The sequence below is a fragment of the Mixophyes fleayi genome, chromosome 3 (assembly GCF_038048845.1).
Source record: "Mixophyes fleayi isolate aMixFle1 chromosome 3, aMixFle1.hap1, whole genome shotgun sequence".
In the NCBI taxonomy this organism is placed as follows: Eukaryota; Metazoa; Chordata; class Amphibia; order Anura; family Limnodynastidae; genus Mixophyes; species Mixophyes fleayi.
The window spans coordinates 223,577,174-223,602,094 of record NC_134404.1 but is presented as its reverse complement, the minus strand read 5'-3'; the positions used below and the strand labels follow the sequence as shown (position 1 = coordinate 223,602,094).

Here is a 24,921-nt window from a genome sequence, read left to right as displayed (position 1 = left end):
AACTTTTACACATTACTACAAGGTAATATATAGTGCATGTTTAGGCACATTGGGAGTTACTTAGCAAATGCAATGCAGGTATCGAAGTTTTTGAATATGCACTTGTCGTCATTGGTTTAAACTTTCACAATAACTGAAGGATGACTAAAGCTAAAATACAAGTTGCCTTATATAACAGAGCTTCTGGTACCATTTACTCATAAATAAGTATAAATATATGTAAAACTTATAATACACTGACAGAACTTCACATATGTAACATTGTAGTTATCGTGAATGTTATTAATAGCTGTTTTATATAGGGTAACTTATTTTAGGTTATAATTGTCCATCATGCAGAAGCCCAACTGTCAAGGGTGATTTAATAACACAAAAGCATGAAATTTACAAATAAATAAATGTAAATATTGAGATGTTTCCAGCTGTTTCTATAAATAACATACATAGTTACCCCTTTGTAGAATGTCAGAGTGAGTACGAAGGTCTCCCGTACTTACAGAACAAGGCATGTTGGAAATGGCCTTTGACATTGTTTACTGTAACATGCCTGTATTTGTATTACTATTTTTTGATTATGTCTTTCACTTCAGCCTAACGTCAATAGGTAAGTCTGGGGTAATATCATGCGACATCTATGAACGGATAGCTGAAGGGATTAAGTCTCCTCCTACAAAATAACAAACACCTATTCATAGCTCATCAATTTAGTCTGACTGGACTAACAGGTTCGTAAATGAAGTACAGAGTACAACACTGAGGTTACAATTAGCTAAAAATATTTGCAGTATATTTTATAGTCTATGAATAATACAATTCTTATTTAAAAACACTTGAAAGAGCAGTACAGAATTTTATATCATATTGTTTCTTGGTGTGTGTGTTCATCTGAATAGTTATAGGTTAGGCCAGATATGCATGGTTAAAATCAGAAGGGTATTTTAAGGATGATATGTAAGTTAGTAGCTCTACAGAAGGCCTGAGTGCTATTAGTGGGATAGTATGTGGTTATTGTTTTTGGAAATTTATTAGTAAATGTTTGCACCATGTTACCTATGAAAACAAAAAGGAAATAAGTTGGCTGTATGAAATGTTTTTCACGTAGAACTGTGTTTTACGCCGAAATGTTGCTTCATCAGTTTTATATTAGCCTCGTGTCACAATGCTGTGATGTTGGGGATCGTTGTGTCTTCCACTGTTTAACTCTCAGTCTGTGGCCTCTGGCTTGCCTCAGTTTCCCTCCTCATATCATTATTTTGCCCTTGTCACATGTATCCCTGTAATCGTAAATTGGAGATTTCTCCTGCATTAACTTACTTTTCGTTTGTTACCGCAGTCCCTATAGAACTCTAAGGGGACTGCAAGGATATGGATTTATCAAACAGCGAAAAGCATGATGAAAGCAGGAAAGCGTTAGCCTATCTTTCCCTATGGGTTCCGGAAAAACTTTTCTTGAAGTTTTTTTTTTGGCCCGCCGAGCCAAATTCTGTGCGCATGAGCAGACTTTAGCCACGCATTTCACCTTCTGCATTTGCTGGTAATGGAAGGCTGCCGATGAACAGCAAAAACCTGTTCACGTACGACGGGTGTCTGCGCCATAATACATAATGACGGTTACCGCTTCATAATAATAAATAGACCCCTAAATCTGCTCAGTTAGCCAGTAAAGAGTATCACTGGTTTCCTAATGGTTTTACTGAACCCCAGAATAACAAGTGACAGTAAAAGTAGTCTCAGCTGATTCCTAAAAATGTTTCAGATCACCTGACATTTAACCAATAACAACTGGATAATGTTAACATTACCCAGTTCATGCCATATGTTAGTGGAAATTCAGATGCATGTATTTTCTGTAGGCAAAATGGATGAACAAAAAAAATAAATAAAAACTCTTAATCCCTTTAGTAACAAAACATAACACCCTGGTAGTATATGCAGCATAGCAAATATAAAGTAAATCTACCTGCAATTACTTGCCTGGGGTAAAATGTATAAATTATAAGTGAATGGGCTGTAAAGTGTGAGAGATGTTAGATAAACACATCAGTTATTCCTCAATATGCTTAGTGATTCATGTTAGGTCCGGTGAGTGCTGTCCCTCTTGCATGTTATCTATCTCACTGGATTGGCTACTTCCGTATGTGTACCTGAGATGTGAGGGCTGGAAGCCTCCTTTATTTATATATATTTATAGCACATGTGTATTTACCCTGCGGGGACTATGTTCAGACTGTTCTGCTTGAGAATGTTCCTGGGAAACAGAAGCAGGATACTGTGACTTAGATGCTGTAGGGTAATCATCCTCATTCTGGTCTGGAAAACAAAACATAGGGAGGGAGTCACCTTATGCAAATCATTTCAGCTGTCTGGAGCAAAGCAATCGGCTCTTAGCCTATATTGCAAAGAGATGGGAACTTACTTTCAGCAGCCACATAATTTGCGGGAAAATAACCCTGTTGTCCATTCTGTAGACTGCCAAACCACCAATTGTCATTATCTTTGTACAACACATGGATAATGTCACTGCGATGAATGCTTAGCTCATCTGATCGATGCGCAGTGTAGTCATACAGAGCCACCACCTAAAAGAGAGATAAGACCACCACAGCTTTATCACATCCATGCCACAATGAAACTCCTCAGCATTTACTTCCTCTCACTGAAAAACAGCTGAAACCAAAGCTCTACCTTGGTAAAAGCTGAGGCTTTTTAAACTTTTGCTAAGGAGATCAAGGTGGTGGGAACACAGCAGGAGATGCATGATAATGGACTGTGGGAAATGTGAGAAATGGTTTAGCACACTAATCATACCAACTACTGTACTACTTTCTAAACAGCTGCTCTCATTTATTGATTTATGTACAAAAACACATAGAACTCACTTTCTTAGAATATTAAATCTCCACAATATAGTTCTCAAAAGTTTTAAAGGGGCAAAACACTTAAAAAGAAATCCATTGGTATTTTGCTATTTTGCAACACATAACTGTCTGACCATAGACACCTTCCTCCATTACTCCTTTATGGACAACAGAGGGGAAAAAGGAAACATACCCATTTCATGAATTAAATACATATACATACATAGTATATATGTAAATACACAGATAATTTGTTTTTCCAATTATATATTCCTACTCACACATAGGTATATAACTCATAAGTGACACGAGGTTATGTAAAACACATTATATATATATATATATATATATATATATAAAAATATATATATATTTTGTGAATAGCGTGCAAACAGATTGCTCCTCACACAGGTTTTCTGAAGCACTTTGACATTTAGTTTACTTGTCAGGATGGATAAACAGTCTTGGCGGTGTCTTCAGCAAACAAAATGAAACTTTCACAGCAATAAACATAATCCAATAGCCCTCAACTCTGTCTATAACAGTTAGGTCTCTAACTGGTCACTGGCCACTTGTTGGCACCAGTCTCCCACACACAGATCAAACCCAGCTTTTTAAGCTTCCTGTCAGGCATTGCTCTGGCTCACCCCTTAATTGATTAGAACAGGTGCTCCCACTTGGTCTCCTGCTCTGTGTGTGTGCAGAATTAACTTGTAAAGTGCAATGCAATAATTATTCCGAATAATAAAATCACTTCATATGTAATGGTCCTGTACGGGTTAAAGTAATAGCTCAAAATCTCCATACACAAGGTTATTATACACGAATATGCATCGCCCACAATGCACCATTCTCTGCGGGCATCATCGCTGATTGGTCCACAGCAGAAACGAACGCCTATATCTGACTGTATAAAATAACAGGAGCCTGTCTGGCGCCGAGGAATGTGGGAAAACAGTGGGTGAGGAGAAGGTGTCAATGGGGCTGCAGCTATGGAGACGGAGACAGAGTCAGAGAAGGTGCTGGAAGGGCCAAAAAATGTTGAAAAAGTTAAGGTGGAGGGTGGAGATGCTCAAGAAGAGCAAAGAGCAAAGCCAATAAGCTTAAGAGAGGTGGAGATGATGGTAAAGGTACTGGACCAGGACAACTACGACATTAAAAAAAAGTGAGTAGCACGTGTAGTGTACCTCTTTGAAAGACTTTACTTCATTTTAGTTTCAGACGAAGCAATGCAAACACCTGATTTGCGACATAGACTTTTTTTTTGTCAGAACGAAGAATTAACTGTGAGAAGGCCTGTTCAGATACCACTAATGTAACACCTGTTATCAAACAAGAAAAAATTGATGTTGAATACCAAGATAGGAAAGAAGTTCTACACGAAGGTATTTCAGTGAACATGTGTAGACAACTAAATGGTTTGGGCACATACCTGTACCGTTATAATAACCAAAATGGTGCCCGTTTTCCAGAATATATGGAGTTTAAGTCCACTATTATTGCCAGAGGGACCACAACATAAACTGATCTCGATCAGTGTGCAAGGTAAGCAAATGAGAGTATTTCTAGCATTGGATATAGATTACAGATATAGAAATTTAATGGTAAACATTTTTTATTTCCATTTTTCGTAGGTAAAGAAATCAAAGGGAATATAAACCCAAGCGACATCAAGAAAAAAATTAAAAACCTTGAGAAAAAAATTGTTGAAATGTGTATGCTGTTTGGAACTGTTCTGCCACAAACCACTAGGAGCTTTAAAGTGTAATATTATTTTTTTTTACCTGTCATTCTGTAATAAAAATGTTTGTACTTTTTCCTGCAATAAAACTGTTGCATGAACACTGTGTGGTTTATTCTGGGTATTTTACAAATATTAGTTAATAAAGGTTAATATGACTTTATAAGTTTAATAGTTTATAAATGTATAAGTTTATAAAGGGTAAATATGAGTAGGTTCCCAATATAGATGCGAATGGTAATAACACACGTGCTTAATACAAGTGTAATGGTCTTGCAATCAGACAGGTGCAATACACATGTATACAAAACACAAGTCATTGATGTGTGGATACCGCACCACGTGGGACTGGTACAGGCATCACAAAGTTACATACACACGCCCTCCAGGCCGAGGAGGTATCGGAGGATTGTCGTGGATCGGTCAGAAATTTATACACACTACACAACGGAAAGGAGATTGTAACGAAAATATTGAACGGTACGACCAACCAAATGAGGCGACAATCGTCTATTTGGACAGACTTTCAACCATCGTGTTACTACACACACTGACCCGACTTTCAAACGAGCGGTCATTTGTCGGCTGGTTGAGCCGATTATTGGACAAAAACCCTGTAGTGTGTACCCAGCTTAAGATTGCAGAGTGAATTGAACAAGGGAGAGCACCAGCCGTACAAAGCATTCATACAGATACGTGCTTTTTATCTTATCTTTTGGTACGCATAGTTAGGGGTGGCTGGGTACATACTGGATTTACTTGTCTGGCAATATTGCATTTTTTGGTTTTCTTTCTCCTCTCTCTGAGTATACAAGACTGGAGTGGAACTACATGGTAGAAGTGAAGTAGAAGTACTGGTAGAAGTAACTCAGGACACTTATATTGATGAGCACTCTTTGAATTATATATTTGGTACGCATATATACACACCTTGGTTTCTGAGACTACACTTAAATATTACACCATAGGCGCCTTTTCCCCGCATTTTTGTTTCACACATATAATATATATATATATATATATATATATATATATATATATATACGCACACATCTACAGTATATGTTTAACCCTGGGAGATGCTGAATGAACTTCGTAAGTAAACACTTGACACTATTAGGTTGCTGATTATTTATGCTGCCCTTTTCTATAAAATGATTACTTTATAATCCTATCATTCCTTTATGCTCTGCAATTTCCCTGATTTTACACCAATATGACCTGCAATTGACATTTTCGCGATAGAGTATGTCTCACTGTCATGGTGCTGTACATTAATAATTCCTTGTTGTGCTTAAAGTAGGTGTTCAGCATACCTATCACATACTTGCCAACCTTTGGCAAGTTGTATCCTGGAGAGGGGCGTGTCTAGAGGGCAGGAGGGGGCGGGGCACGGTGAATCGCGTCTTTTTAGCCCCGCAATTGCGGGATTTGCCAGCTCCCGGGAGTCCGTGAGACCGACATGAATTTCGGGAGTGTGGCAAATATGACCTATCAACATGGAAAAAAATTCGGAGCATATAAGACAAACCCCATTCTGATGTGCCCAATCCCTGCACACATTCTACTGACATCACATTATTTTGTAGTTAGGCTCTGCCCCATTTAGGGTCTAAGAACCAGCTCTGTCAAATTTTTGGGAAGTATGGCTGGGCTCTTTACAGTACAGCAGCTCATTTTTTATATACAAAAGCTTTTTAAATACATTACTGGTATATAGGATTCTATGTTTTCTCAGATAGAAATTGATTATATTTTCTACTGAGATTTTATTTTACTGTACAAAGGTGGAATACACTGTTTAATGTAATAAAAGACTGGTGTCAATTGTAAATTGCCCTTTGTATATTGTTTCCTTATATTACTTGATGTTTGAGACATTTAATTTACTTTTCTCTCATTTTACACTCTTAAGTATGTTACACCAGTTTTTCTTGGTCAGTTGAAAAGTGGAAAATGCAAGTTTGACTGCATGTGTTTGTGTGACCTAATGGGGCCATAGGTAAGTTAGCAGTTTTAGGATTCCACCTCAGATCCATTCCAGTACTACCTGTCCATTCATCTGCAGATATCACTCAACATACACCAGGGCGTGGATAAACACCTGCTAAAAGTGTAGACAAAACACTGTATTTTGCCTCCTTGCAGCATAGAGTACTATTTACTTAATGGATGCTGCCATATAGCTCAATTGTATTACACCGACTGTCATAAATGCTGCAGGTAACATTGAAATTAATGCACAGCGCATGCTTGTCACAAAGTAAGTGTATACTGTTACATTATTTTTGGCCTATAGTGCATTTAACAGACTTTAAGAGTGCATGTTGAACACTTATATTAACACCTTTGTGTATAAGCCCTAATACATTATCTTAAATTCATATATAAACATATTCCCTGTGCAATTAAAAGGATCACAAAGAACCCATTTTATACCAGATAACTATATTTCAGAGGGCACCCAATTTGTATCAGCAGGCATATATGATTATATGCCAGAAAATTTCCAGGTTATACCATTAGGTCCCCCTATATGATTGCAAACTAGCAATACCAAAAATGACAATATGATTATTTACCAGCAGGTGCCCAAATTCTAACAACAAAGTCCATATAATAACATTAACATCAACCCTATCATTAAGTGCCAGACAGATAAGGTTATCATCTGAAATGTTTATGGTAAAGAAGAAAAAAGGAAAAATAAAAAGGAAAACAAAGTATGGAGGCTTTTACATCTTACTATCCCCATATTTTTTACTATAAATACTCTTTCTAGTAGAGCTAACGTGATTGACGTTTTATAAAAAATGAAAGAATATTAGTACAAAGAACAAAGTATTCCACAAGAGAGAAACATAGTTTGAGAAAAATGAAGTGAGTGCCCAGATTGCATGAGCTTACAACCAAGTAACAATAATACTAATGTTTTCATCTAAAAGGAAACACAACATTCTCTTTAGAACAAGCAGTGATGAGCAACCTGAAACATTTCGAGGGCCTCATGGTGCGGTCCTCTAGCCTTCAAAAGTGATGCGCATTACCCTGAATCTAGGTTAAAACAATACATTTAATCAAAGAAATTGGCACCTACCTGTAATAACGTACCAGCAGGCACGTTATATGTGTTACAAACTATAACAAATCTACCAATAAAGCAGGTAGGAGCTGGGACCCGCGGGTGAAGGCTCAGAGGGTCGCATGTTGCCTATCACTGCTTTAGAAGAACTGGAATTCAGCATTGCATAGGAATATTGCTTTCCACATAGAATAAATACTATTTCAAATACTATCTGAAAAGATCTAATAAGCATTACACATACAACCAGGGGTGCAAGATAAATGTAAAAACTGTTCTACTACACATCCTGCTATTTAGGAAATTAAAGCACACCAAATTAAACAAAATTCCTTATAACCCAATTGCTTTATTCTGCTAATGCTCTTATATAATTTCTTTAAACAAACGTATTATCTTGGCTTTAACCACATCAGTTAAGTGCAATTAAATTATACAAACCTAGGTGTAATAAAGAACATTTACCCAAGCAGATGGACTAGGTTGTCGGAAATGCCTCAGTGGTTCTCTATCCCTGTGTCATATACAGTGAAGTTCTGCCACTACATAGCAGGTCGGTTTCACATGACAGAACAGTTTTTCAAATTTGCTACTATGACATTATTTTAATTAAAACAGATGGTGTAAAATTTTGCTATTCCGATTTTTAAATAACTCCTGTACTAATATCCCAGAACTATAATAGCAAGTGTTTCTGTAACTGCAAGGCACGATGGCTCAGTGGCTAGCACTTCTCCCTCACGCCACTAGGTTCATGAGTTCGATTCCTCACCAGGGCCTTATCCGTTTCAGTTTCCTCCAGGAGCTCCTGTTTATTTACAGTACAAATCATGTTCAGTGTATTTTGGTTATATTGTGTAATTCTGCAGTGTTCACAGTAATTATGCTCTGGCTCTCCTAGATGACCAGCAATGATGTGTGAGAGCAATACTGGGAAAATAAATCCAGCTTTTGACTGTTTTTATATCATTCTTATGATATCATATTATCTTATTCTTATTGTATGCTTCTGACTAATGAATAGGTAATTCTACTGGTTTAAGCATTTTGGTGGTTTTTATATGTTTTGTTGCCAATATTGGATAGACGTTAACCAAGACCACCAAAATCTAAATAAAAGACAACTCATCTAACTCAAATACCTAGTAACAAAGAGTAAGACAGAGAAAAGTAAATAACCTATTCACTTCTCAATATAATAGTATAGTCAAAGTACTAGCATGGGGAAAAGCTTGAAAACATATTACGCAGTACACCAGTGATGGCTAACCTTTGATACTCTACAAGCCCCAGCATGCTTTGCCAGCTATCAGCTAGTTATCTACTGACAAAGCATGCTGGGTCTTGTAGTTTCACAACACCTGGAGTGTCACAGGTTAGCCATCACTGCACTACACAATGAGGGGATCATGAGACAAATAAATAGCATACAATAACATGAAACAGGAAATAAAGATGACTATGCCCAACCAAGCTTACAATCCAAGAGGTATAGAACATGCTACAAGATAATATATCATCTACCCTACTCTCACTGTTCTAAAATATACACAAAGATTCCATTATTCAACCTTTAATGAGACATATTTTTACCCAAATCCAACTAAGATTCACAATTAGTTGCCTCGTATCACCCCATAACACTGTTAAACCTGGATTTGTAAACAAATGGCCAAAAGTCCATGTTCCCAGGTCTGCCTTTCATGGGAGAGTTTATCACTAAGTAAAGGAAATCCACATGTCTATTACAACAATCCTTGCCTCATCACTGCATCCTACATCCATGAACATCCGTCCTAGATGCCAACAAAGCTTATGATAGCGTATCATGCGGTATTTCACCTAACTTAATGTTTTGGAATCCAAATTTGTCCACATCATCAAATATTTTGACATTCTTTTCTACTAAATGGCTTGAAGGTAGACATGCCCCTTGTCATCACAACTATTTAATCTATCGTTGAACTCCATGTTGCCTGTCCTTCAAACCTAGGCCACCCTCAATGGAATCTATGCCATGAAAACAAGTCTATAAATATATCTGCTTTCAAGACAAAATCCTATTTCATATTTCTAACCAGATTCACACTTGTGCCTCAAATGGCCAAGATTATGGAATATGGAAACATCTCAGGTTTCTCTGTCAATTTCGATAAAGCAATGGCTATTTGACTATATAAGATGACTACACAGTCCCTCTGGGCCAAGGACATGCACTTTAAATGGGCCACAAATTCTATCAACTATTTAGGTATACAACTACCCAATCCAGCTAATCTGTATAATCTTAACATTGCTCAGGCGATAAATAACATATCAAAAAAACTCTGGGGTCAGAATCATCTTCAGCTATCTTACTTGGGCATAGCCAACTTTATCAAAATGATATAAATCCCTAAATTAATGTATTTAATTCAGTGCCTTCCACTACGCATTCTACACAAAGATACCACACTTTTCAATGCTGTATTTAAAATTTTCATTTGGAAGGACAATAGGATATGTTTCTTTAAACTACAAAAGCGGAAATCTAATGGGGGTACTAATATCCCCACCATCAGTTACTATTAGAAATGTTAACTGACCCCCGTGTTTTGGTTTTGGATCAAGTTTGTGTTTTGGCAAAACCGCCCTCGCGTGTTTTGGTTTTGGATCTGTATTTTTTAGAAAAATATGCTAAAATCACATAATTTTGCTCTTTTTTGTTCTTACATTATTATTAACCTCATTAACACTAATTTCCAATCATTTCCAGTCAATTTTGACCACCTCACAGGTCACAATGTTATTTTTATCCACTTTCGGACAAAGACTACAGCCACCTGGCTGGATGCTAAGCAACATAGCAACGACACAAACACATGGCGGTTCATAGCACATCTAGGGAACATTGCCACACAGCAGTGGCAGAAATGAAAAAGTGGTGCAAGATGGCATTGTCCTTGTGCCCTCCCACCCTCCCTTATGTAAGGTATTGAAAAGGACATGTATATTTTAACAAAGCAAGTACTCCAGTGATAAGGAGTGACACTTTTGTGGCTGAAGTGCTTGGTTTGTTTGGACACCCACAAAACAAGCTACCAATAGCTTAGCTGCCTTAAGCCCAACAGTGCTGTCAATGAACTCTACAATATTAAACCATGTCTGCTCGTGCTGCATCTTTAATTTCCTTCTCCTATCCCTATACCTCCCTCTCATCCCTGAAGAACTGTCAAACGTGTATAGACATAGGAATGAATATTACAATTGAAGTTGCAATACATCCGCTTCAGACAAACTGTGACACGGAACATGTGGGCAGTATGGAATCCGTCATCTTGGAATACGCTGCATTGAACAGAGATTTAAACCAATATACATATGCAGTTGAGGAGACCGTACTTAAATTAAAAGGTGACCCACCGGATGAGATCCCAGATTTAAGAGAGCTTGTACACGAGAGATACACTGCGCTTTAGAAGAATAATACAGAGGAGGACCTGAGGCAGCATCATAAGTATGTCCCATTAAAAGAACAACTAAGAGAAAACCTGAGAAAACAAATGGTTGTGTCACCGGCCCCTGCAGACATAGATCTGGAAAATGAAAAGAGGAGATCGCCGTCACCCAGAGAACTCCTATAACACAGTTGGAGATGCTGAACCCAGCGAAAAACAAAGTATGTGGTCACACATACGAGAGAGAAGCATTTGAAAGGATGATTGAAAACAAACTTCAGCACTTATAGAACATGTAGGTAACATTGGCACAGAGCGGCAGCTGAAAGGAAAAGTGGTGCAAGATGGAATTATCCTTGGGACCTTGCCACCCACCCTTATAATGGATCTTAAAAAGGACATGCACACTTTAACTAACCAAGCACTTCAGCAACAAGGAGTAACACTTTTGTGCCTGAAGTGCTTAGTTTGTTTGGGCCCCCCACAAAACAAGGTAACAATAGGCTTAAGGCATCTAAGGTAACAGTACTGTCAATGAACTCTACAGCGGCAAGATGATATTGTCATCATATTCAGCCTCATCCTCACCCTCATCAGTAAGTACATCATCCTAACACAATATTAATTCAACCCTGCAGGAAACCACCATTACAGAAGTCTCTGTAACATAAATGTCAAAAACAAAAATGTAAAAAAATGCTTTTACCTTTTTTAAAGAAAAAAACCCCACAACTTTAATAAAGGTGAAACTTTACTGTAGAAAAACATAAAATTGCCAACATGTCACTTTACCCAAATATAAATAAGCATTCCAGCATCAGCTAGCTTCCTTCTCTCAGCTAGATCCCAGCACCTGCAGTCTACATTGTCATCATCCTCACCCTCATGAGTGTGTACATCATCACTAAATACTCATTAATCTTGGCTGGTATCCACCATTACAGAAGTCTCTGTACTTTGATCTAAATGCCAGTAAAGGCCTTCCTTGTGGAATTTGTAGTTCATTTTACGATAGATCTTTCAAGGTGCTTTTCCAAAAGTCTAATTAAGGGAATTACTTTGCTCAAGCTATTAGTGTCTGAATTTAGTTAACAGGTGACTACTTCAAATAGTTTCAACTCCTTGCACGACACGGAAAATATTCTCCACTGCGCTGGACTAAAATACATTCCCCCTTCCCCTCCCAATGTCATGGCTTGTGGAGTAAGCATGGATGGCTTTTCACTGTTCCTCCATCCTCACTTGCTTCAGTTGGTGGCAAAATAAATTGTTCTTGCAGCTGCTGCAATTTCCTACATGCTGTTGCAGAATGCCGAAAATGTCCCAAAATTTTTCGGGCCACAGACTGCATCTCCTGCACGTCCCTTTCATTTTTCAAAATGCTATGTACCATCAAGAAGTTTGTGTGAACAAAACAGGGAATATGATGGATTTTACCTAGCTATAATGCTCTCACAATATTGGCGGCGTTACTATAATTATGCGACTCTGCTCCACAAGAGAATAGCTGCATGGTCAGGATATATACATACAAACGTGTTTTTTTTTGTTTTTTTTATTGACACTAATATTTAGTCTCATTCTTTCATCAACACAACCAAGAAATTCCCCAGCATGTCCTAGACAATCTTCTACTTCTGAACACAGCCAATGTATGGCATAAAATTAGACACAAACACAGCCGTAATGTGCATAAGTCCTTTCACATTCCTTGCTCCACAAGCCTGCACTTCAGGATGGCATGGTAACCTACCCCTTAACAGCATTGGAAAAGTTATACCTCTATTAACTGCTTCATTGATATATTTTCTAAAAAACAAATTGAACATATGCTGCAGCTATAGCAAAATACAAAATTATTTACCCAATTAATCTAGTTTTCCTTCAGGCATAACATTACATAAGTGGAGTAGAAAGAGAATTCTGTGAACCAGATAGGAATATTCCTTTAGATCCCCTCTTATATATACTATATATCTACATATATATATTTACCAAACATTATGGGGAAAATTCAAGTAGCCGCAAAGTGTCTTGCGTCCATTCCAGATACACTTTGCAGCAGATATTTTTACAGAAACATCCGCTCAATTTTCCTTGTGCCCCATAGAGGTGTAGAGAATAAGCCGATATTTCCATCGTAGTAACAGTAAAAGTGCACAGTCACGATGCTCTCAACATCGTGGCTAATTGAATCGGCTCCTATATATTTATTTGTCAGTAAGACTTTACAGAACATCTATCCATGCGCTCCAATTTTGACTGCATCTGCTTCACACATTTAACTGTTTTAGAAAAGAAGACATAGGATTCCTCACGGATTTAGGTGTTGAATAGTAGGTAAATAAAGGGTCAGGATTATTTTTATTAAAATACTTTGAAAAACAGTGTTTGTCTCACCTTAGATGCTACATTTTCAAATGTGCACTAGTTTCCAGGGCTTACTTATGTTTGTAGTTCTACAACTGCTGGCATTCCCAAGCATGTCAATGGCTGCCAGACCTTGATCTTCATGGGATATTTACAATAATACTCAAAGTATTTATCCCGGCACACACTGCCGCAGGGTGCCATGATGAGTCCTGGGGTAATTCAGGTAGGAAAAAAAAGAACTGAGAATGATCTTTCTGAGCCCAGCTCACTAGTGCTGTTTGGGAAGCATGGGGCTGGGCCACAAAGCTGTACCAATGCGGTGAAGACATAATGGAGCAGAGCTTCTTGTGGGGAAGAAAAACATAATTCTGACAGCAGCCGAAAATTCTGAGTGCAGGGTGGGCGGCTTGGGGCACCCTTGACTCATGGTGAGCAATAATCTTGCATACAGACCCAATAGTTTCTTAAAACATCATTGGTAGTGGCAGAGTTGTTTACTGGTCTACTAGTGGTGGTCATTCTTTCATAACTCTCTCTGATGGGTTAAGGTTGATCAAGATATTAGAACTTTAGTTATAATGAAGCCTTATGCATTAACAGCCTGAACAAAACACAAGATGATTTCTACCCACAGCTACTACAACAATGCATCATTCATTACACTTGAAGAGATGATTCAAGTGGTAAAATACACGAGAAAAACTATTTTCACTTTGAATCTATTTACAGACCTGACATGAATTCAAAGTAATATAGGTTATGAGCAGCAGCGGCCGCAGACCCCGCCGCGACTAACCTCCCTTCTGCTCCCGGCAGTCTCCATGACGACCAGGACGTCACTTACGATACTCGGCCCGACCGTTGCTAGGGCAATGGGCGGACGCCGAGTTGTCAGTTCTCCCGCCCCAGCAACACAGGGCAGTTGGGCGCGTGCGCCACCAAGCTGTCAAAACACTAATTACATTTGTTAAGCCACACTTGGGGGGCTCATTATGCTGTTTCCCTGTCTTGACTATTTAAGGCAGGGAGGGCTTAGCCTCCCTGCCGGTTATAGCATGGATTCTGTCTGTTGCTGACCTGCTCCTGTCCTGATCCTGTTTTGTCCCAGTGTTCCTGTGGATACTCTGCCCATTTACTATTGGACCTCCTGTTGTGACCCTATTGCTCTGTTTCTGGATTCTGCTCTTGTGCTGATGACCCTGATCCTTTGCCAGGTTATTAGACTATTCTGCTTGCTTCTGACCCCTAACCTTCGCTTACGTCTGACCATCCGTTACCATCTATACAGCCTCCTCTGGCCCCTGTCGCTGCAGTGTTGTTAATAAACTTACACTACATTAAGAGTAAAGTCCTGGGTGCATCCAAGTACCTGTGAGCACATAAAGCTCTAAGGGAAAGGCAGCTGCTATAGGCGAAGACCTCTTCCATCAGTTCTGCAAGTTTATTATCAGACCAGCAGCCTAACAATATACACCCATTTACACTCAAGATTGAGCAATTGCACATGTTGAATCTCATTTACATAGTGATTTCAATGGGCACCACAAAACGCCCTGTTCCACCTAGTGTGCTTCAAGGTCTAAGTCTACACTCTACTATTGGGAGATGCATGCTCAAACTGCAGGTGCATCTAGATGTGCGGAGAGGTGAGAAAATCTCCAGAGGTGAAACTGTCCAAAACTGTGTCACAACAAAGTCCAACCTACCACTTTAGGACCACCTCATTCGTCAAAACAGGTAGTCTAGCTTCTATTAATCATGAGAGAGCAGATATCAGGTCTGTATTTATTACCTGTTGCAATTCTGTGTGTGAAACTTTAAAAAACTTGCTGATGCAAAATCAATGTTCTTTTGTGGAGTGGAAATGCCAGTACACGCCAATAAATATATACTCTCTCCATGCCTTTATCATTGCTCTAGGTGCACTGGTCCTCTCACGTTCTCCAACTCCTTCCTACAGCCTGTGAAAACTCTGATCTTCTACAACCTCCACCATGTTGCTCTTCAAACCCATGTACCTCGAGGGAAATGTAGCTACAAATTGGGGTGTACGGCAAGCCAAACGCTAATTTTGCACTACGCAGCAGATGTTTTGCACATCAGGAATGACCTCCACAGAGTAATACATTCTTCCATACATACACATTTACATAATAATAATAATACAAATAAACAGACGAGTTTGGCAACAATATACAGTGAAATGTGCACTTGAATCACATTATAAATAAAACAAGTTATTTTGCCAACTACATGTAAATAAATGATATAAAAAATAAGTGGAGATCAGTAAATATACTCACTGTTCCCTGTATTGGTAGAACACTGTCTGCTTCTATTGTCAGAGAGGAAACCTTTGCTTCGGCGTTACTCTATAAAGGGAGAAAGAAAACACAACTTTCACATGGAACATATTTTTATTGGAATAAAAGAAAAAGATATTTAAACAGAAACGTACTAAGCAATCTTAGGGTCCAGGAAAACATATGTTTGTGCTTTACCTGTACTTAAATGTAATGAAAATACATTTAACGAGAAATCCTTTCAATACTAAAAATTTAGTTTAGTGTGGAATCAAGCGACACCAGCTAAATAAGAAAATATCACTTGCCTGCGCTCTCTTGATTCAGTGTATCTCACTATGTCTCCAATAGTCTCCTGTATGGGACAGGTTTTTCTTTAAGCTGACAGCGGCAACACCCCTTCCCCTGAACTTCCCATTAGAGGCCTTGTAAAACCCACAGGATTGGGGAAGCGCTGGTAAGGGACATTTCCTTATTTAGAATCATAATATTCTACTTTTAGGATCTGGGATGGTTCATACATAGATTTATTAAATTTACTTTTTGGACTTAACAGGAATCATCAGTTTAAATTGAAGAAATTTAATTTCACCATCAGAATAACAGGGTTCATTAATGTAATTGTGGTTATCATGTGAAATTCATTACCATATAAGGTGGTGATGGCAAATTCATTAACTGAATTAATAAAACTGATAGAATGCCTTTCTTACAAGAAATAGTATATGTAGCTATACATAGAAGATATGGTGTGATTATTCATGGGCAGTTACTCTACTGGAATTTTTGGGGTCAATGTAGATTTTTTCCCTCTCCTCTGTTAGGCTAAATTGCCAACTGACATTATGAGCACTTTGTTTTGGCTTTATCAGGATTAACAAAATTAGATATTGTAATGTTGAACTTAATGAACCTGTGTCTTTTTTAAGTCTTATTTTATAACTATGAGAAAACAAGTATTGCAAGTTAAAGATTTTGAGCGAAAAAGAATGAGGACTGTAGTGTGACAATTGCTTGGGGATCTATTTGTTCTGCCCAAAATCCTGAACAAGTTGAACTAGGTGTGCGTATGCTGCATGTGTGTGGCCTAATTGTTCACAAAGCTGGATTGCAGCATCTTTGGCCAGTTTAAGGTTTTGTCTAGATGACATTCTCTATCATCTTCCAGAGTGTTAGCGAATATGCTTAAACTACTAGCAGTCCCAATAAACGTCTCTCTTTTGATTACAAATGCCACTGGCATTCTCCTACAAATGTCAGCAGGATACGGAGCCACTTCTTAACTCTTAAAGGCATCCTTAGCTGGGGAATGGACGTTTAGAAGATCTTAATGTACAACATGTACTCATGTCCTTCCTTATCATTGTTGCATGTACAAAAAAATTCTACTACATTCCAGCTTTAAAAAAAAAATGGGGATAGATGTTTTTTTGACTGTAACGTTTCATTTACAGTAACTAAATTAAATGTTAGTGTTTGGAAAGGCATTTAGTTGAAACTTAATCCGTGTTGTTTCCTTTTGTGTACTTAACTGTTTTATTTAAAGATAACAATAATAATAATATAGTTATATTAAAATATATTTCATAAGTGTCAGCACATTCTCCAACATTCCGACACAGAGCTGTAAAATCTGTAGGTAGTGGTGTATTCATTTATTGGACTCCAGAAGCTTGATCTGTTTTCTAGTACTACTTTTAAAATCAGACTAAATGCTCAGCAAGTCTTCTGTACCATGGCTGTTTTACTAACATTTGGTCTACAGACAAGGACTTCTCTCCATTTAAATACATACAATTTCATTCTACTGTATTGTGTGAGTGAGAATTATTGAGCCTGTGGGCGCTAAAATGTGGGCAATGGGTTAATACTATTCTCACCCACATCTCCTCACACATTACAACAGCATACACTTTATTTTGAGGCTACCCAATATATTGTAATACTGCTGTTTTCAATGTTCGGGATTAGGATAGATGCTGCCCAGCTGTCTTGTGTTATACAATGTGATAGAAAATGCAGACACTTGTATTTTGATTGGCACACTTTCACTATGAACAGGTGCTTTCAGAAAACAAGTTTTGCTTCTATAATTCCAGCCTGCACGCATATTTGGCAATATCCAAGATTATTATTAACCAAGCTTTGTTTGTTTTGTAAAATGAAGGCCTCTTTTAGGCAGGGTGTGACTGTGTCTCCTCATGGCATAGATCCCCCCAAGGTCTGTTTAAGGTGACTCATGGTGTACTGCAATAGCACAGAAAATGTTATGCATGATATATTTGGTACTGTCCCCTACAAGTAGGTTAGCTATAAAATCAGGGGGGTAGGGAATTCATTCCCAAATTCTTTCAGTACAAAGCATTGTCCTTTAAACTTTAAAGAACCAAATTCTGCCAGAAAAAAATTGAGAAAAGTTAAAAATAAAGAGATTTTTAACTAAGGTGTGTGATAAGCTTGCAATAAGTGACAAATACATAGACTAGATGAATAGTTAAATAAAAATACCACACCTGTGCTCCATTAAAAATGCCTGGCTATAAACAAACCAGGTGTATTATCTTCAAGGCAAACACTGCAATTTCAGTGACAATCAAATATGAAAAATCCAATTGCCTGTGATCTACAACTGTGAAGGAACAAAAGTGTTTTTGGTGAAAAGCAAATAAAACATTAGGCTCTCTCTAAATATAGTGCCAAATATGATCTTGCACCTTGGGTTGTATATGCAGTATAGTAGAGATAAGTGGTTTGGATTTTAAAAAATCCGATAAGATCCAACTTTGGGGATCTGAGTTTTACAGAGTCATGACTGTTTTGCGCCAATATTTTGGTTCTCATAACAAGGCAAAACTTAATTTCTGTGAACATTTTCATGCAAACCTCGTGCTATATGTATAGCCCTCCCTCGTTTTCTCAAGTGCTATTTTAGAACAGACAGTGTGTACACAGAGGTGGTTAGCTGCAGTCCTCTCCTCTGAAAATAGCATTCAGGGTGAAAGAGGGGCATAGAAAGCAATATAATTGTGTGATTATTGTAAAGCAGTTCTGTAAAGATCCATCAGAATAGTTTGTTGATCAACTGCTTTTAATTCCACTCTTTCAGAGAGATTAGACGGACTAGTGGACTAATTGTTATTAATGCATATATAATAGTACTAGTATATAGACTGAGTTAGATATAATTCTGATCTAAGTAGTATATTTAGTGGAGGAAAAGTGTGCTTTTGCTATATCATCATTATCATCATCATTTATTTATATAGCGCCAGTAATTCTGCAGCGCTGTACAGAGAACTCACTCACATGAGTCCCTGCCCCAGCTTACAGTCTAAATTCCCTAACACACACACACGTCTATTTGATAGCAGCCAATTATCTTACCAGTATGTTTTTGGATTGTGGGAGGAAACCGAAGCACTCGAATGAAACCTATGCAAACACGGGAAGAACATATAAACTCCACACGTATAAGGCCATGGTCGGGATCGAACTCATGACTCCAGAGCTGAGAGGCAAAAGTGCTAACCACTAAGCCACCGTGTTGTCCATAAAGCATACCTCCCAGGATTTGGATAGGGGGCACTGGGACAGTGTGCGTGGTCATTACACAATGAGGGTGTGGTCACACCACAATGGGGCATGGTCACACCACAATGGGGCGTGATCACACTTGGTTTGCCTCGTTCTCTCCTCCCCATCCTGCCAAATACCTTCATTCACCCGTTCACCGCCATGCACTGGACAGAAAAAACTTACAATCAATTGGGACAAAGCTGTCCCAATCGGGATGGCTGGACAAAGCCCTCAAATTGGCACTGTCCCACGTAAATCGGGATGGTTGGGAATGCAAACATTCTCTGGTTTTCTCTCAATTAATACTATTAAGCTATTCTAATTTATTTGTATATGACCCCTACTTATAAAATGAATAATTAATGTCAGAAGTTAGAGAATAAATCTGATGTAGACTAATAAAATGTAACGTATATGATCTAGGCAGCTGGGGAACAGTAAATGAGCAAATTAGTTCTCTCAATACAATAGGATTTATGCATGTGCTTAAATAAATCATTAAATATTAATTCATATTAATTACAATTCAATCGTTTATTATTAGACTATTTGACTATTATTATTATTATTATTATAATATATTATTATTATTATTATTATTATTATTATTAGACTATTAGCAGCAGAATCCAAAAAACAAATCAATTTATTTATTTTCAAATTTAAAGTTTTTCTAGTGAAAGTAATATTGTGTGGGGCGGTAACATCTGAATTAATTAAAAATAAATAAATGGGTGTTTGCGTGAGTGTCAAGGCAGCTGCACACCCCAAAAAGTTCTGTATATGCTAAACTTTATTCTATTTTTTAACACTTGTTAATTTTCAAAGGGTCATTCAGTGACAACTATATTAAAAAAATGGGTGTTTGAGTGTTTGTCAATGCAGCTGCATACTCCAAAATAATGTTACATATTCTAAACTTTGTTCCCTTTTTCAATACTTGTCAATATTGAAAGGGTAATTTAGTTACATCTATATTTAAAACTTGATGTTTGCATGTGAGTTTTTTTCTGGGCATTTTCAGCATTCAGCGCATGTAAAACATTGCTGCATAAAATACTACGCACATTATACATTTTGTATGTTACAGGGCATGCATCATAGACAGTGTAGCTACATTAACAGGCAGAGGTCATTGGATGGACAGTGGTATAAATGGTTAGACATTTATAAAAGTAAATAGACAAAGGTGGCCTGCACCCATACCAAAAACGTCAAAGACTAGTACTATGCACTTCTCAATTGGCAGAGCATTCATCGGTATCCAAGAGCAGAGCTTTAAAAAACGTTGCCACTATAAATAAATGTAGATGATGATAGATGAAGGTGGCCTGCACACATACCAAAAATTTTAAAGACTACTACTAAGCACTGCTCGGTGGGCAGAGCATTCATCGGTAGCCAAGAACAGAACTTTCAAACCTTGTTTTACTTATATGCTCTGTGCTGCCCTTCTGAATCAATCCAGGGGACTCATATATTTATGGGAAGGGCTGAAGAATCAGTCCCCTAGAGGAAGCTTTTTCCAAACATGGGGTAAACGGGGACAGTTCGAACAGGAAAATTGTTCCCCTTCCCACACATGTAAGTATGTATAATCAAATTGATGCAAATTTGGTTGTCCAAAACATTAAGAGGACAGATTTTGGTCCTGGCAAAGAATACATGTCGAGCTGGTGATATGATGATGACGATTTACGCTAAGTGATAGAGACAGAGAACCATATAGACTGATTAATTATTTTTGAAATTGAAAGGGAGAAAGCAAATGCAGCAATGGCAAAATTACAAAATCCTTCATTAAACAGCTCGCTACAGAACAGGGGAGGGCTGGCAAATTTTATCCTGGGGGTCAAGACTCGACTCAGCAGTCTATTAGGAACATTTTACAGGAAAAAATTGCAGGTGGCCTAGTGACCCTGGCCAAGATAGCCCACTATGGGACTGGCCCGGTGGGCAGATGGCCGCCTTGCTGCCCAGCCTGCCTCTGCTGCAGACTTTGGCCAAAATTGATGACAATTGGGACAGTTGTGAAGGGATCATTAGAAAATAGGTTGAAAATTACTGGGAAGAAATGTTAATGCTATAAATGGTAATATAGGATGAAAAACATAATTTTTTTTATTTTTTTTACCTATTTTTCACAATATTTAAGTAAATCCAGATCCAAAACCAAAGCCTTTAGCAATTTTTGGCGAGAACCAGTTACAAGACCAAAACACAAACACATTTTAGAACAAAAACCACATCCAAAACCTAAATACGGGGGTCAGCGCACATCTTTACTATATAGTTAGTCACTGCAGTGTAAAATATATATATATATATATATATATATATATATATATATATATATATATATATATATATATATATATATTTATTATTATCACTACTATATTATACTATTTACATTATATGTTTTGCCAAGATTCTGAAGTGGGGACACATTTTTTAAAATTGAGATTTATTGCTGGTGGGGAAAATGTTTCCGGGGGGGAAAAAACAAATATAGGCCCATTCTGTACTGAAGCCATGTCCACATGATCATTAGCTTTTTAATAAGTATTGTTGTCACGGTCCGGAGACTGGAAATGAGCCCAGTGGCAGAGAGGAAAGCTGGCCAACAGGAGATTAGAATATAAGAATAGTCAAACTTAGCCGGGTACAGTACACAGAGAGGCAATAAGGTCAAATGGTTAGGGAAGAAGCGAAGTCGAGGGCGAGTAGAAGATGTCTGCAGGTAAGAAAAGCAACAGGAACAGGAGCTAGATCACAGGCAAGGAGCACAATAATCAGGCACTGGAGACTAGAACTGGCCAGGCTTTTATAGGAAGTCAAGGGGTGGAGCTAAAGCATACTGGAACATCAGATCACTAGAACTGATCTGGAACACAGGATAAAGGCAAGGAACTGAAAATCAGCCAGAATAGCTCAGTCACTATAACTGCAGTCCACAGAGGCAGATGCCCTGGGTTCGAATCCTGACAACTGTATACCACTTATCAAATTCAACAGGAAGCCCCATGCTACAAGTGTCTGCAATAGACAAGAGCAGTCCCTCAATCTAAGGCTAGGTACATTGAAGAATTTTCCGACTGACATGTTATCTACGACGACTTTACTGGACCTACATTTTCTCTGTGTCTCTCCGGATCTCACGTCTCGCCAGAACTCCTAATAGCTTATTCTGTTGTATTTTATCTTATTGTATTTAATTTTACTTCAATTTTATTTGAATGTCAACTGCACTGCATACTGTCTCTGCCACTGACTTTCACTTGGTTCTATAGCCCCTACCGTGCTACTCACTGTTTACTCTGTTCGTTAGTCCATATAGAACTTACTTGTAATTTGCTCTGTTCCACTTCGGACTCCCTATTGCTGGCCTCCCCTCTGTGCTTCTCCCTCACACCACCCCTGCTTCCTCTGGCCGTTCTCTTATTCCCATGTCTCTCATCATGCCGCCTCGCTCCTTTCCTATACCCATCCTCTCCCCCAGCCCCCGTCAAGGGCCCAAATCTCTCTGTCCCATCTCTCACCCTCCCCCCCTTCCTCGCTCCATCAACCCTGATAATCTCATACATATCTCCCCTTCTCCATCCCTCCCTTTTTCATGTGCCCTCTGGAACTCCAGGTCTGTCCGTAACAAACTGTCCTCCATTCACGACCTCTTCAACTCTAACGCTCTTAATTTTCTTGCCATAACCAAAACCTGGCTCACTTCTTCTGATACTGCCTCCCCTGCCGCTCTCTCCTATGGGGGCCTCTCTTTCACCCACTCTACCAGACCAGACGAGCGTCCAGGAGGGGGAGTGGGCCTCCTCCTATCCCCTAACTGCACTTTTCGGGTCATACCCACTTTACCTTCCCTCTCCTTCTCCTCCTTTGAAGTCCACTCCATTCGGCTCTTCTCCCCCATCCACCTCCGCATCTCCGTCATCTACCGTCCCCCTGGCCCTACCTCTCTTTTTCTTGACAACTTCGCTGCCTGGCTCCCTATCTTTCCTCTGACCTGCCCTCCATTATACTGGGTGACTTTAACATCCCTATTAACAACTGTTCTGACCCTGCCACCATCAAACTTCTCACCCTTTCCTCCTCCCTTGGTCTCACTCAGTGGACCTCCTCCCCTAACCACTGTCTTGGTCACTCCCTCGACCTAGTCTTCTCTCACCTCTGTGATCTCTCTGACTTTTCCAACTCTCCCTTTCCACTCTCCGACCACCATCTCCTCTCCTTCACTCTGTCCTCCTCCCCTGCTCCCACCTCGCCTAAAGCCATCCTGACCAGTAGCAACCTTGACGCCATCGACCCCATCTCCTTCTAGTCCTCTCTTGAAACTCCAATCATCCCTTACGTCTCTGGGCTGCCCTGATCAGGCATCCTCTCTCTACAACCTCTCCCTCACTACTGCCCTGGAAACCGTTGCCCCGGCCTCTTCTATCCGCCATTGTCGCCTTATTCCCCAACCCTGGCATGCCAAACTCACCCGCTCCCTCCAAAAGTGCTCTCGCACAGCCGAACGCCTCTTGAGGAAATCTCGTTCCCTGGCTGACTTCCTTCACTTCAAATTCATCCTCTTCTCTTTCTGCTCTGCCCTTTCCCTCGCTAAACAATCCTTATTTAAGTCCCTTATCTCTTCTCAGTTCTCCAATCCCCTCCGCCTCTTTGCCACATTCAACTCCCTCCTCTCCCCCCCTCCCACTGTCCCGCCTTCGCCTCCTTTTTCTCTTCCAAAATTAAAGCCATCAGACAGAACATCTCCTCCTCCCACCCCTCTCCCACCACCCTCACCGCGTCACCTCCCGCCATCAACCAGCTGTGGTGTGCCTTCATCCCCACATCAGGTGAAGAAGTTCGCTCCCTTATTCTTTCCTCTCCACCCTCTACCTGTCCTCTCGATCCCATACCCTCCCACCTCCTTCGCTCTCTCTCTCCTACTGCCTGCTCTTACCTCGCACACCTCTTCATCCTCTCTCTCTCCTCTGGCGTTGTCCCATCCTCATTCAAACACGCTCTTATCTCCCCTTTCCTCAAGAAACCCAATCTTTTCCCCACCTCTCTTTCTAACTACCGCCCTATCTCTCTTCTCCCATATGCCTTCAAATTACTTGAGCGGATTGTCTGCAGCCGCCTCACCAGACACCTCTTTGACAACTCCTCTCCAATCCGGCTACCGCCCCTCCACTCCACCAAAACAGCCCTGGCTAAAGTTACAATTGATCTCCTATCAGCCAAATCCAAGGGTCACTACTCCATACTTCTCCTCCTCGACCTTTCCGCGGCCTTTGACACCGTGGACCACCACCTCCTGCTGCAAACTCTTCTCTATCGGCCTCTCTGGCTCTGTCCATGCCTGGTTCACCTCGTACCTTGCTAACTGCTCCTTCTCTGTATCCACGTCTGGTTCTTCCTCCACCCCCTCCCCTCTCCCTGTTGGAGTCCATCAGGGCTCTGTTCTTGGCCCTTTACTCTTTTCGCTCTATACTTCCTCCCTGGGGCTCTCATCTCCTCATTCGGTCTTCAGTATCACCTATATGCTGATGAT

The 24,921-nt window shown here is 39.4% G+C and overlaps 1 protein-coding gene across 3 annotated transcripts in view; it reads right to left on the bottom strand.

Annotated features, from left to right (window-relative positions):
• Positions 1-24,921, bottom strand: part of AHI1 (Abelson helper integration site 1) — a 209,725-nt gene that overhangs the window by 22,096 nt on the left and 162,708 nt on the right. For all 3 annotated transcript variants that reach the window (XM_075203181.1, XM_075203183.1, XM_075203182.1), the window contains 3 exons: positions 15,795-15,863; positions 2,417-2,579; positions 2,207-2,310 (listed from right to left, as the gene is read on the bottom strand). In XM_075203181.1, coding sequence (XP_075059282.1) covers positions 2,207-2,310; positions 2,417-2,579; positions 15,795-15,863 — 336 coding nt within the window. The remainder of the gene's footprint in view (positions 1-2,206; positions 2,311-2,416; positions 2,580-15,794; positions 15,864-24,921) is intronic.